At 25.7% G+C, this 15,832-nt stretch overlaps 2 protein-coding genes across 2 annotated transcripts in view; one reads left to right on the top strand and one right to left on the bottom strand.

Moving 5' to 3' along the window:
• LOC114124556 (CCR4-NOT transcription complex subunit 6-like) overlaps nucleotides 1–3,864 on the bottom strand; it is a 56,236-nt gene extending 52,372 nt beyond the window's left edge. Inside the window, exons 1-5 of the mRNA XM_027987851.2 lie at nucleotides 3,651–3,864; nucleotides 3,263–3,330; nucleotides 3,032–3,186; nucleotides 2,772–2,958; nucleotides 2,517–2,692 (exon numbers count right to left, since the gene is read on the bottom strand). Coding sequence (XP_027843652.1) covers nucleotides 2,517–2,692; nucleotides 2,772–2,958; nucleotides 3,032–3,186; nucleotides 3,263–3,312 — 568 coding nt within the window. The 5' untranslated portion in view covers nucleotides 3,313–3,330; nucleotides 3,651–3,864. The remainder of the gene's footprint in view (nucleotides 1–2,516; nucleotides 2,693–2,771; nucleotides 2,959–3,031; nucleotides 3,187–3,262; nucleotides 3,331–3,650) is intronic.
• A 158-nt stretch (nucleotides 3,865–4,022) lies between these two features.
• LOC114124548 (50S ribosomal protein L1) lies at nucleotides 4,023–7,373 on the top strand. The gene is made up of 8 exons (XM_027987840.2): nucleotides 4,023–4,395; nucleotides 4,456–4,618; nucleotides 5,020–5,112; nucleotides 5,189–5,474; nucleotides 5,795–5,909; nucleotides 5,976–6,094; nucleotides 6,159–6,262; nucleotides 7,144–7,373. Exons 1-8 carry the CDS (start codon nucleotides 4,389–4,391, stop codon nucleotides 7,277–7,279), a joined length of 1,023 nt encoding a protein of 340 aa, XP_027843641.1. The 5' UTR covers nucleotides 4,023–4,388; the 3' UTR covers nucleotides 7,280–7,373.
• The last annotated feature ends 8,459 nt before the right edge of the window (nucleotides 7,374–15,832 follow it).

Genomic DNA, 15,832 nt, shown 5'->3' with positions numbered 1-15,832 from the left:
AGATTACTTTAAAAAAAAAATTGACAGGAATAACACATGGGTCTTAAAGAAAAAAATTTCAGGCTGGAATTCCATTTTTATTTTCAGAATTGAAATTAGATTTTTAAATGAAAAATTTTAGTCACTATCGTGATTGACTAGTTTCACAAAAGAAAAAAATTTTATTCATAAACTTTTTAGTTAAAAGATGGTATTTTTTAATTTTTGCAACTACAAACTGAATTATCATTCATAATCTAGTAGTATATAAAATAACCTAATCTTTGTTTATGAGTAAAGTATTAATCTGACCTAACAATACCACATAATATTCCTTGTATTTTAATAAATATAATTTATAATGACTAATGAGTATTCGAAATACACTAAAGAATAATTTATGATATCAATAAAAATTACTATAAAATAAAATTATATCAAAATAATCTAATAAAACTAGTTTTAAATCTATAGCAGACAATATTATTTTATTTTTATTATAATAAAATTATTATAAATTAATCAATTTCATGAATTAACAGTTATATTATAATAATTATTAACTATTTATAACTATATTGTAAAGTATTCTATTATGTGCTGCTATCTATTGGTGATATTTAAAACTTTATATTTGACAGGCAAAAGGCAATCTAAATTAGAACACATTTTTAATTTTACAAGGTTAGAATATTTTTATAATTAATACACCCTTGATAATTAAAAAACAATAATTCATCAATATATTTTAAAAACTCCACTTTGAAATAAAATTTAGTTTGATGCTTTATAAGTACAACATTTAAAGAAAATAATTTTAAAATTAATTAAATAAAGTTAAAATACAGAAACACTTAATCTGGTAGCAGTATAAATCTAAATAAAAAAAAAAAAGTTTGAAATTCAGAAATTTTCTTAACTTAACATTTCCACATTCTAATTATTAAGTGTTTGTAATAATATTTTATGAAGAAATTAACAATTCATTCTATTACTAGTTTAAAATAAATGTTGGCAATAACAGTTACATTGAAGTTAATAAACATATAATAATAAGTGTTCAGAAATAGCCCATAAGTGTTTCACATCCATATTTTTATTTAACAGTTTTAAAATTGTTCTAATTTAATTCCTTTTTATTAAATTACTAATTATCATATTATTGTATTTGAAATGCATAATATTATAATAGTAAAAATTCTTTGAAATGTTTTTACCTAATATTTAAAAAATATGTTGTATAAACAGTTTGATGCAAAGGAAAAATAATATTAAAAAAATTAAAAAATTAATAGACATAATAAATATTTTAAAATTTAAAAATACCTAAATAAAAGTAATTTTTTTCTTCTATTGCTAGGCAACTTTAACGCATTTATAATTGTAGTATAATTTATAAATTATAATTATTGTTAATTACATTTTTTATAATTAATAATAGTTAAATGGAATGGTAACTGTAGAAAAGGAACGATTTATAATTAACACCCAAGTACAAGATTACATCAAATTAGTAAATGTATAATGCATTTGGAAAACTATACATAACTACGATAATTCAATCCAAAAGATGAGATAGTTTGGTCACATTTTGAGATCTGATTTATTAGCAAAACAGCCCTAAAGAATAAGGGCCTTTGTTAAAGGCCTAAACAATAATACTTATGATAAAGCTATGAACGGTTTAAGTATAATATAAGTGGTAAACAATAAGTAAATGGGAGGAAATTTAAGAATACATAAAATTAAATTTCTCATACTATTATCATATAATATTGTCATACTTTTTCTTTTAATATTATCAAGTGTTTAATAATATTTTAAAACTATTATTTAAGCAAACATGAGCACATATCCATACATTTCCTTAAAAAAATCCTTTAACTGAAAACAGTCAAAAAGTAATTTGATCAAGATTAAATAGGTGTATGTTTGTCATTTAAATATGTGACTCTCAAATATTTAATTTTATTATTAATGGTTGTGAGTAATATAATACTTAGGGATAAACCAATTTCACTATATCCTGACACAATAACCAATATATTTAACATTTTAAACATTTTTGAAAAAAACTATTAATTTATAATTAGATATTAAAATAAAGATTAAAGATTTAAATCTACTAATCAATTATAAATTAAACAATAAGCATATAGCAGCATTTGGATACCACCAATATGTCTTTAATTATTTTTACAAGTTTCAAAAATAGATCTCTAATACCTACTATAAATATCTAAGACAGTGAACACGGGGAAGAAATATAAGATAGTCTCTACAAAATCAATTCAAAAAATAGATATGATTGGGGACAGAAGAAATACCTGTATTGTAGGAGGAATAAACATCTATTATTTTTAAGTCAATCAAAATATTGCATCCAACTAGTATAACCTGAAATATTTAGCCACTGAACTAAAATAAAAAACATAATTTTACCTACTTTTAAAATATCACGATTTTACCTCTTATAATGTTAACGATTAAAACTAACTGATCATAATTAATACTACATATAAAATATATCATCTTACCTTGTAAGCTATCTAATAGATACATAAGCAATCTATGTGTGCCATTTGGTTCACTATACAACTTCATTACTTCTTGGCATAGAGGATTACCAGCTAGACCTAATACTTGCAGTTGGAATAAACGCCCTAACTCATGAGGCAGCGATCTTAACATATTGTAACCCAAGTGTAATTCCCTAAAGTATTACATTAAATATAATATAAATAATTAAATAATAAAAATTAAGTTTTAGAAAAGATCTGTAAGTATTTTACCTGAGATACACTAATTCACCAAGTTCAGCAGGTAAACTACGTAATTTATTTCCAGACAAATCCAGGTACTGTAAATTAACAAGCATGGATATATCTGGCGGTAAACGTGTCAATTGATTGTCATTAAGGTAAAGTCCCGTTAATGTTGTCAAATTCCATAAAGAAGGACTTATGTTTTTTACACAACCTAAGATTTTCACACAACATAAAAAATATTAAATTATTTGTCTAATTAAAAATATACAAACAATATCAAATACCAATAATTTCCAATTCTTCCCAATGAGTTTCTTTTCCCTGTTTAACCTCTTCAGCTGTTAACATATGATATTGGCGTAAAGGCCTGCCATTGCTATTATACTGCTCAGCTTTTTCACGAGCTAAACGTTTTTTATCATTTAGCGACATATGGGTTCTAGACAAAATTAAAAATAAATAAGACAAACCATAAATACTAATAATAAATATAAAATAAGAGTGAATTTATTTACTTTTTCTTTCTATCTTTAAATGGAGAACATTCTTCGGTTGAATCGTTCATTGAATCAACTACAAAAATCTGTTGGTTGTAAAAAAATATTAATAATCAATCAGATACAAATGAAATCTTTTTTGAAAATTTAAATAATCTTTTATCACAATATGGTAATTATTAAGTATATAAATATAAACATTATGTAGGTGACTAGTCTATTGTTAAATAAAAAATATAAGCATTTTCATAATAATAAATACTCATTTTCCTAATAAATAATTCATTTTTATTTCGATGAAATATTCCAAAACCAACAAAAATTTTTTTTTTACATTTCATCTCCACAAGAGCCACTTGTTAGTAAGTAAGTCTTTGTTGTATAAAAATCAATTCAATCATTTTACCTGCTACTTTTATTACCAAATCCAACTGTCTTTGCAAATGTCTGACAGGTGTCCTAACAATTAATGCGACGAGCAGAAAGGGAAGCGGCTATGGACCTATGGTAATGACTAATATACAAAAAAATCATTCACGACACAGAGTTCAAAAAATACACAAAGCTAAAATTCATCATACACTAAATAGTATGAGCAGCAGCAATATAGCTAAGTAAACGAAAAACAAAACATGATACAAGACGATATCAGTGTGACCAGTAATAATAATCGCTTAGATTCGATTGTTCGGTGAAGTCTGTGATGATAATAATAATAATATGTTACCAGTATTTCTGTTGGTGAGGTTATGTTCTTAATAACATTTATATTTTTTTGATAACAATAAAAAATTTAATTCACCATATTAGACTTTTTTACTGGAGTCTTCACAATCTTCAGTCTTAAGTCTTAGGAGTGTTGACTCTTCAGTTTTCATGGTCAATTTTTAATAAACTCTTACTACTTAGTAATTTTTTAGTTTGTAGATTTGTAGAATTTTCGGTACACACGGAAGTACCGAATTTTCGAATAGACTTCATTAAAATAAAATCGTTGGATGCTGAAATAAGTCTTTACAAATTTGTTATTGAAAAATAAAATGAAAAAATTCGATTTATTATAATCTGCCTATTAATTTAAATCGATAATTTGTTACGTACTACTGTCAAATTTTAAACAAGGTTTTTGGAAAATAAAAACAAAATGTTTAGTAAGTGTTGCACAAGTTGAAATATTTTTTGTTTATGTTTTTAATGTATTTTGTTTTTAGATTTTAGTAACTTGTTTCGGTCACTACCAACAGTTTCTTCAATATTGCCAGTTCGGTATCGTGCTCGTAAATGTACCAGGGAACGAAAAGCAAAAATTAACAAAAAAAATAGAGCTGCTAATTTAGCCAAAGCAAGAAAATATATACCTTTATTAAAAAAAAAGTAGGCTGCAAACAATAAGTATTAAAGTTTTAAGTATTTTTAAGTATTAAAGTCTTGTTATTATTTTTATTTTTGTATATTATTCATTGGTTATTACTAACACATTTTTATATTCTTGATTATTAACTAAAGGAGTGCCACATTTAACTTGCCCTATATTTCTTTAATATAAGTAATAAATTTATTTTTATAATTATTGTTAAACATCTTAAGCAGCTCATATAATATTGATAACCATTTAAATTAATGAAATTTTCTATCCAAAATCCAAATTAATTATCTTAAATGGTAAAAATTGGTATGTATTGTCATTTTATAGGTAATCTATTATTTAATATAATCAATGTTCAATACTTTTTTTTTTAATTAAAGTATTCTTATAAAGGTTTTACTGTTTATAGGCAATTAGATAAATCAAGTCGTACTATTGAAACATTTCCTTGGCGTAGTTCCAACGATGATGTCTATCTGGGATTATTTAATCGAATGCGCAGGTCAGTTATAATCTGTTTTACATTATTTATATTTCCTTATTCTATTATTTTTAATTTTAAATGTATTATGATACAGGTATAACTTGTTGGAAGCTATATTAGCCCATCGTGAACTTCACCATCCAACAATGATCAATATGCCTAATGCACCTCTTAATGTTCGTTTTGAAATAGACTTAACTACAGATAAAAAAAATAAATTTGTGGATAAATATCATAAAATAATTGAATTACCTCATCCATATGACCACGGAGAAGATAGAACAATAATAGCATTTTGTCAAAGTGCTGAAATGATGGATGAAGCTAGAAATGCTGGTGCCATGCTAGTTGGTGGGAAAGATGTTATTAAAAGTATAGAGGTATATCATTTTTATTATTTAAAATAATATATTATACAATTTATTGGTGTAATTACTTACCATTATCATGATATTTTATTAACCAGTTTCAAGTATATATTATACATTATTAAAAGAAATATTAATATATTAATATATATTGTAAAACTATAAACTATTTCATTTACATTTCAATTTTTCAGTAGTAATGTTTAACACATATTATAGTAACTGAAAAAAATTAGTAGATTTAAAAATATTACTAGGTATTTTACATACTATTGAAAAAAAAACTGAAATCAGATTCTCCTAAAAGTACTACAATTGTAATCTATTTTTAGAGAGGTCTTATAATGTTACCGGATTTTCAATATGTACTTGCTCATCCTGACATTTTAACAGAATTACCTGCCATCCGTGGATTATTAAGGAAACGTTATCCAAGTCTTCAACATGGTTTGTTATTCAATTGTAATAATGTAAATGTTGAGCAAAGTGTAATGAAAACAATATAATTCACAGGTACACTGACATTAGATTTAGTAGCCATGATAAAGCATTACATAAAAGGTATCAAGTATAATATGCAAGTTGATCCATATGATGAATCTTTAGGAATCGTAGAAATGAAAATTGGACAAGTAAAGTACAATTCATATTCATTATCAACAAATAGTACTAAATATTATGTATTTTTTGTTTTAGCTTACAGATGAACCAGAACACCTAATTGAAAATTTTGAAACCTTATTCAAGGATATTATGACCAAAGCTCCAAAAAGAGCCCAACAAACTCAATTTATTATACGGTAATTAATATTGAAATCTTGAAATAAAAGCTCAGGTTTTATTTTATTTAATATATTTGTATCCATCAATTACTTTTATATAAAAAAAAATAAATATTAATGTATGTATTATTAGGTATATAATTGTAAAATATAAAGACTAATCATGTTGAATACGTATTTATAATGAAGTAAATAATATAAATATATGATGAATGTAGTTGTGTAACAGTATAATTGTATAAAGTGAAAATGATTTAATTATTGTTGACATCAATTCATATTTATTTTATTTTACAGCAATACAATAAGCTATATAATAAAAAAAATAAATTTATCGTACATACTAATTAACGTAATATTTAACTTTCAACTCTAAAAAAAAAAAGTGCACCATTGCCTCTTTATTTTATCTAATTATTTATCCATTTAAAATTAATCTGTTAGTTACCAGTAAATAAATATATTTAGTTGTTGATATTTATTGTTTGTAGTTATTATACATATATTTATTCAATGGCGTAAATTGGGTGGTGCAAATTTAGCAATTGCACTACTACATCTGAAATGTAATGTTAAATATAATGTTTATTGGGTGGGATTTTCAAACAAAGTTAGTGGTAGGTTAAAAATTAAAATATTTCTGTGCACCACCACAAATTGAAGCCGATTTACGTCACTGCATTTATTTATATATTTAATGCACTTAGAAACTGGGAATTAAGTACTTTCTTAAAGCAAACTTTAAAGAGAGTAAATCTCCGCCTCCCCCATAACAAAATCATTCTGAATACTTTACTATTTAACATATTATCTTCAAACACTTCAATTTTAATCATCAAAATTAATATATATTCTATGTATTGTTACATTTATGCATTTATAAAAATTATGTATTTCAGATGTTTAGCTCAAACTCCCGCTTCAAAAGAAAAATTCAATATCAATTTATCTCCATTTGTTAGCATTGAAGAAGACTCAGAATCGGATTCAGATTCAGATGATGAAGATGAGATTAAAAAGAAACAACGTATTTAGTATAAATTAAGATTTAGTGATTTGTTATAAATTATTAAATTATATTAGTTGGTTATTAGTTGTTTTTTTTTTTTAAATATACTCGTACAATAACCATCATTTTATATTTTATAATACGCCTTAATCATTAAACAAGTTTAAAAACTAATACCTACTTGTTTCTTACCAAATCAAATAAAATTTATCTTATTTGTTACTTCTATCATATTATATTTCCTGTATTAATTTATTCTATTACAATAGAAAACTCTTTTACTTTTTTTTTTTAATGAAAAAAAAATTTCTAAAATTTAATTCATTTTTTAAACAATTTTGTTAAAAATTTAAACTTCAAATGTCTTCCAAATAATTTTTTATTAAGTAAGAAATACTGATGAGGAACTTTAATTTAAATTTTTATATAATTTTAAATTTTTTACTTCTAAATAACTTACAAGCTTTTTGTAATTTTCTAAGGAATCTTAAATGACCTTTTCATATTTTTAAATTGATCCTAAACATTTTTATACATTTAAAATGCCTTTAAGTAGCTTAAAATTACTATTAAAATCAAAATATTTTGAAAATAATAAATTAATTGAACAGTGGGTTTCAAGTGTTTATGATAACCACTGTCGTATGAATTTTTATTTATAATACAAAAATTGATATCTTTGTTTCATGTGAAGATCTTCAAAATTTGTAGTTTAATTACTCATAAAAAATAATTGGATTTACTTTCAATTTTTCTAATCTTAGTATTAAATATATATATTATAGAACCTTATATTCTATTATCAATATTTTTGATCAATATTACATTTTTTTCCAATATATTTAGAAAAAAAGAAAAATTTCAAATTCCTATAGATTAAATTAATTTAAAATTAAATCATATTATTATATTAAATTTTTACGGAGAATAAATAATACAAATTTATTTTTAACGATTAAAGAATGTTTGTATGTACAAAATATAGAAATTTGGTTTTTTTATCAGTTTTGGTTTACCATATGGCACGATGCATAGTTCTACCTACTGATAAAATGACCACCTAACTTAATATATTTTTAACTAAGTATTGTCTGATTCTTTTTCTAAAACCATAATCATATACTAGATTTACAAAGATGTAAGCTTTTAAAATTCATTTTGTATGGAACAGTAGCGAGATGTCCCAATACCTATGCAACTGTCATGTGGTGTAGTACCTAACTATTTTTTATTTGCCACAGTTTCTAGAAACTTGGAAAACATGGAATAGTCAGGAAATTTTCATGAAATTCTGGATTTATACTTCAAACCATAATTTAAATTTTCCCTAATATTTCAATGTAAATCAATCATAATTTCGAGAAAAAAAATTTTACTGTATTGATTAAAACAATTAAGGTTTATGTTTAATATGATTATAACATTTATAAGTTAATTGGTGGCGCTGTTTAAACATAAGAGATAACAATATTTAAATCATTCCAATTTGATCATACCCCCTTTATTATCAATACTAGGGGCCGGTGAACTCGATTATGGGTGTTTGGAAGCCACCTCCGGCGCTTTCGAAGTAGTGGAGTGAAAATTGTTTCCCAAGAAATTCAGTCAGAAATGGAAATTGAGTATCTAGAAAAGAAATCATTCACTAAAAAAGTAGAAAAAGTACTTAAGTCGATTGTCGTGTTTGAGCACATTTTATTATTATTTTTTATTCTATAAAACATATTATCGTTTGGTGTAAATGTAAAATAATGTAAAAGTTTGTCTCGACACTTTTCCAGTTCTTTTTTAATTAAATACAAAAAATAAATGGTACCTAGTTAATTGAGTGTCTGGCTATAAGTCCTAAATTAGTGTAATTTCGTGTCCGTAAATTATTATTTTTTTTTTTTTAAAAAAAAGATGTTGGGTATATTAAAATTAAATAAAAATATGAACATTTTTATATAAAATACTAATTTACTTTTAAAATATAAATGGAAAAACATGGGAAAGTTATGGAAAAGTCAGGGAAAATGATAAATGAAATATACACTTCAAAATTGATGGTGTCACGTCCTCTTAAACGTTCACAAGTTATCTGTAGCTGGTACACTATATCAATGACATATTCACAGATTTTTACCAAATGAAAAAATAAGAAAGGATTTGCTGGATTACCTTTATAAAAGCCCCAAATTTTTTAAGTTGATATTTTTATAAATAAAACTATTTTAAAAACAATCATTATTATTAAAATTTATGTTCTTAATATCTTTACAAATATATATTATAATATAGTGTTATTATTCAAACTACCAAGGAACATAACAACAATTTTAACATTTAAAATTTAAATGTCATTTTTAATCATAGAACTATTTACTAAAGTTAATAGGTCTATGCTTCTGCCTTCTAGTACCTATATATGAGACGTTGGGACGTGCTCGAGGAGCAACTGTATTATATACCTAGATAAATAGTACCTAATATTGTTAATTTTTATCCAACAGCGATCAGCGTGGTGGCTACGTGATGACAACCGATCGTGATCTTCACGGCCCTTCAATAGACAAAATATTGTATGCATACCTAACATATTTTTATATAATAGGTAGGTATAAGAGATACGAAAAAAGAAACCGCACACTGCGGCACGTGCATAAAACGGCAATATATTATTATGATGATGTGATGTACGATGTAGGTATACCTATACGATCGGTCGTCGCTGGACAGCCACCGGCAAAGAAGTCCGACCGTTTCCCGAGTTTCCGAACAGTTTTGCCGTATAAATATATATAATAATAAAAGTAATAGCCAATATTATTATAATAATAATATATAGGTGTTTGTTTCCGATAGATGGGTTCAAAAATAAAGAAATCGCCCATGTAACACACTATATTATATAGGTATAGGTAATATATTATACGATAATAACATCGGCGGCGTCGGTGACGGTCGGACGTTGCATGACATTTAACCTGACCTTTGGGCTTCGGGCGTTAGTAAACGACTACCTGTAACCCGTACAGGTATTTAGTTACCCACGGCAAGCCGCAAATCTGCGTTTATCGTGCCCACATCTGACGGTTGTCGAAAACAACCACGGACGGTCGATGAAAAAAAAAAGTGTGTATTATAAATAATAATAATAACGATAAAAAAAAAAGATAGATAAGAAAGGTTTAAGGAAGATTTACTTACAAATGGCGGGGAGGAGACATCTTCTAGTCGAACTATTTACGTAGATACCATCGTCAGATGTCCATTGTTTCGTGTGGACTCGTGTATAGTAATATTATGCGCGTGCACGGCGTAATGATCACAATGAAACGCCGTTTTAAAACCGTTGCCCTTGACATTGCACGCGGAATAGACGCGGATGAACTCCATATCATACGCGCACATATACAGGTATATGGCCGATAGTGTAGACGATTATAATAATTGGATACAGTTTACATTGTGTTCGAAAGACTCGCGTTCATTATAATATTATTAATATGTATATAAAGGTGTACGAGGTACCTGCCTAATATGTAACGCGTATGCATAATATATTACTCGTGTTTAGACAATAATATTATAATAATAATATTGTATTGTAATACCGCAGATGACGCGGATGAAAATCGTTCAAACGATTCGAGCAAGGCACCCGGCCGAGTTGTTACATATTATTATTATTATTTCGGAGGACGCGAAGTGAACGACGGGAATCATATTATAATAATTATATTGGTCACACACAATACCTGTATGATAATAGCAGTTTAATACGATATCGCAATTCGCAATCATTATAATATTTGATTCGTCTATACGTCGTGTTTATATTTACTATACTGTGAAACACTTAATCCGGCACTGATTATACACGACACATATTAAGTGCACCTAGCAAATATACATAATATATCTATTTATGATATTGTTATTATTGTAACGCCGTATTATTGAAACTTGAAAGTATATACATAAATGTATAATAAATACATATTTTTATATATTTACACCGTCGGACACGCCGACGACTTGAGGTTAAGTTCGTTGCATAGTAAATTCGTTTGACCCAAAACGTATACAATATGTACATTGACGTATAAAAATAAAACCATAACATCTAAATTGTAAAGTTGTTGGCTGTTGTGTATAGTGTTGATCAATACAACTTTCCTTTCACTTTTTTTCGGAAACAATTTAACTGGACGTGTGGCAATCGTATACATACTAATATACGCTATGTACGTTTGTATGACTGCAGTTGTATACATCTAATATGTATATATATAATCCACTACCTCGACATAATACACCTTCGTAAAATCTGCAATGCGGAGTGTGTAACATTTTTCTTGTCTTAACTCTAATAACAATATTTCAGTTGTTTTTTTTTTTTTTTTTAAATCGTTTTGGCTTAATAAATGCTTATTAAATATTTACCATAATTATAATGAACCGTAAATAATATATAGGTTGCATACCAATTATTGAAAAATTACGATTTATACCAGTTTAAATATAATAATCACCCACACTTAATGAATATATAATAATAATTTATTATAATACTGTATAAGCTAATTTTACTTTCTATTTTTGTTTAATATTTAAATTAAGATTAATAAAACTAGCTTTTCATTAAAATATCTGAAGTTACAAATACGTAATACATAAACATAATATTATATTATCTATATTCGTGTACACAAACACGGCCTACGCGCTCTATCAAATATACTTACAATATTAATTTTATTCTAGGTAGGTACATAAGATCAATATCAAGTTGTGCCATCTCTAATATACAGTATAGGCGGACACTTTTTAGATTTTATCGTATTTTAAAAGCCAGATATTGAGCTGGTATGCTTTGAAGTTCTCACGATTAAAATAATATAGGTATACATTATACAGTCCACATAGACACACACAAATACTCGATGCGGACTTCTTGCGCCTTGCGGAACGCTAGGACGTACATGTTGGACCATAGGGATACTATTAAAATGTACTTAGTACTTACTATTCAAATAGTATGATTATATAATTATATAATATTATATTAATGTGTAGTTATAAAAATACAAATAAAAGTAATATTAATTTATAACTTTGGAGCTTGAACACAATGGTGTCTTATATTAAAAACATGTAATTTAAAATTGTCAACATTAAAAACCGAAATTTTTCTGTCTAACTATTATTAGTAATTATCTACCGCCAACTATATATAAGTCACCTAATGTCCTGATACTACGTAGGTAAGAGTTAAGGCCACACCTATGTATTATAGACGACTAATCGGATATTAGATACAGATTCTTTTATAGAACTGTGATGTGAATAATATGTGATTATGACTTATATGCAAATACACTTAAATATATAAACAAAGTTTATAAGTGTTCTATTTAATCACGTTCACGCGTATTATTATTTTCATTTCACGTAGTTTTATGTCGTTGTATAAGTAATATGTACTTATAGAGGATTTAACCGAATCGAAATTTGTGAGAAGATATATATGGCTCATGGACCAATAGCTAGTTGGTAGTCACCTGTGGTGAAAATGTTTTACCATTAAGTTCGATAACTGTGTAATAAATAAAACAAATAAAAACAAAGGGGCGTAATGTATGCAAGTATACCTCGTGATCCGTACATATAAGCCATCTTGCCTGGAGCTCAAAGATTATTGATCCTTTCCCAATTCATAGTCGATGTTATTATTATTCGATTACATTGATCCTATAATAGATATTAATATATTATAATAATATGACACATCGATACCGTCATATATTATAGCCATTTTTCAATTGTATTGTCTGTATATTTGTATTATTTTCTTAAATGATTTATTTATTACTCAAGTATACTTAACCAGGAGGGAAATGTGTTATTAATAATTATTAACCATAAGTCATAATAATAAGTTAGTAAATAAATTAAGTGTACCTAATACCTATATATAATATTTAGTGATTATTTTTACACTAAATAACTCAAATTTTAAAAGTACTAACGATTTTAGAAACGTAATTTGAAGTCGTAATAAAAAACATTTTTTTGGTTGACAGCCTATACCTATTTAATTTTATATTTTTTTTTAACCTCTTCTGATGATTCTAATATTTAAAAAAGAAACAAATCTTTACCGGGTAAATTATTATAGTACTTTAAGTATTTAAAGTTTAAATAAGTAAAATAGTATATACAAATATTTATATACTTCAACAATATATATAAGAAAAATTCTACTAAATATGAAATTGAAAATGTATCTATATATTTTAATTCAAAAAAGTAAAATTTCAAAAAATTATATTACACAAAAAATGTTGTTTTGTAAACTACAAATTAATATATATAGTAAAAAATATATCACAAACCTTTACTTTCCAGGCAATAAATGTTTGCTGTTAAAGAATCATAGTGTTTAATAATTAATACTATATAGTATTAAGTATATATTATGTATTTGAATGTAATATGTTTTTATTTAATAAGCATTAAAAATGTGTGAGCATAAATACCTACCTTAAATGCGTATTATATATTAATTTATATTTTTTTAATATTATAATATAATCGGAGGAATCAACATTAAAATTATTATTATCCTGTTGATTCATGGTAAGAATGCTGATGTCACATACAAGACTACATTAATTTTCCTTTATATAATATAAAAACGACTCTCATATTTTCAGTTGTCCAAGATTCGGATATAATGAAATGTGCAACGAAGCGTAGAAATGCGTAGGTATCTACCTACGGCTATACATTATACGAATGGTGCAATGAGTATAATATAGAAAAGAACGTTAAAAATGCTTATAATAAAGGATAGCTCGTCAGTCAACAGTCGAATATAGTTATTATTATCTACAAAAATATAAATCTGAAATAAAAACCAATTGCTGTAGTAGTGTAGTGTTTGGGAGTGCCGGGAAAAGAAATTTATCGCTTTTATAAAAAAAAAAAAATAATAGTAAAAATATGAAATAAAACGTAAAATTATATTATTTAAAGCAATTCATGTAAAAAAACAAAAAAAATAATATAAAAATCATTCCTAAATCAAATCAAATACAAAACCAAAATGTTAAAATTGACTATTCGAGAGAAATAAAACAAAATAATTGTTATATTAGGTAGATGAGACTGAGAGAGATAATGGATTTTCAAGTTTTCATTGAATGGAAAATAGCTACAATTAGTTTATAGTTATGTATATACATTTAAATCACAGCTAGGTAGCTAGCTATAAAGCTGCAGAAGTATAATAATATGTAGAATGGTAGTTTTTAGACACACCAAACACATATTATATACAATAAAATATAATGTATGTTATATTTTATTTATTAAATTGTCAAATGTTTTTGTCTATATTATATGGTGACGCTAAGTTCTCAATTTCTATAATTAATTATTTTAAATTGTATATTAAAAACATTCATCAATTAATTTATCATTTATTTGATTTTCGTAAATTCGTCAGGTCTTGTTAAATAATTTTTTTACCAATAATAAATATTATAAATGGTATGCTTCACTGATTATTTAAGGAGGATAAATCTAATGTGTCTAATGTGATAGTTTATGTAACCAGTGATATATATATAAGTAGGTATATAATCACTTAAGTTGTTAAGTATAGAATTATAATAATAATAATAATAATTGAAAGGAAGAAAATATCCTAAATATTCTTTAATCTATTTTCTCTTTATTGGTTGGTATACATTGTTTTTAATTTAAAATGTTCAACTTATAATTGAGGTCGAAAAATAAAACTATTTTGAACACTCACAAAGTCAAATAAAATGTAATGGTTTCTTAATTTAAAAGCTCAATACAGACGTACATTCATATATATGTATAGAATATAAACACAAGTTATGAATATAAGTTTACAAATAAGAAGATTAAGAAGAATGTTTTTTATATAATGTATTATTTTGTTTACCGTTGAAATATATATGACGACAACGTACGATGGCGGCTTACCTGAAAAATGTCATGTTGCTTGTCAATCAATGAAATAGCTGTTTAGGGAAAGTTTGTTGTGTCCTAAAAGGCCTCAAAATTGTCATTTATCATTACATTTATTGCTTACAAACGGCAATAATCTTAATCCTAGTCTGAATGTGTGGTATTTAAAGAAGGTCGTATATACTTATAAAATTTGACTCCATATGATATAATATATAATATATATATATATACATAATACAAATACATATAAATGTATAAAGCGGTACTTTCTATGCCTTTGATTATAACCTCATCACCCATCGGGTAACACAGCTGTTGCATCCGTGCTACAGGTATACAGTATTATTCTGTTGTTATGTATGGGTGTCCTCCACACACACAAATACATAAAGGATCTAAGATCTGTATACTCTTTATTAAACTATATATATTTAAGTATAAATATATATATTCTGTACATAATATAAAGGTTCCGCATCACGGACGCCATCGTTCACCCCTCCTACTCATTCGATACGCGTCCGTGCAGGTTCACAGGGGTTGGTAAAGTCATAAAAGTGTGTGTATGTAAAAATATATTGTGTATA

This window comes from Aphis gossypii, chromosome 2 (genome assembly GCF_020184175.1).
Source record: "Aphis gossypii isolate Hap1 chromosome 2, ASM2018417v2, whole genome shotgun sequence".
NCBI classification, from domain to species: domain Eukaryota; kingdom Metazoa; phylum Arthropoda; class Insecta; order Hemiptera; family Aphididae; genus Aphis; species Aphis gossypii.
The sequence above is the reverse complement of the archived record's forward strand: the minus strand, read 5'-3'. Positions and strand labels throughout refer to the sequence as shown.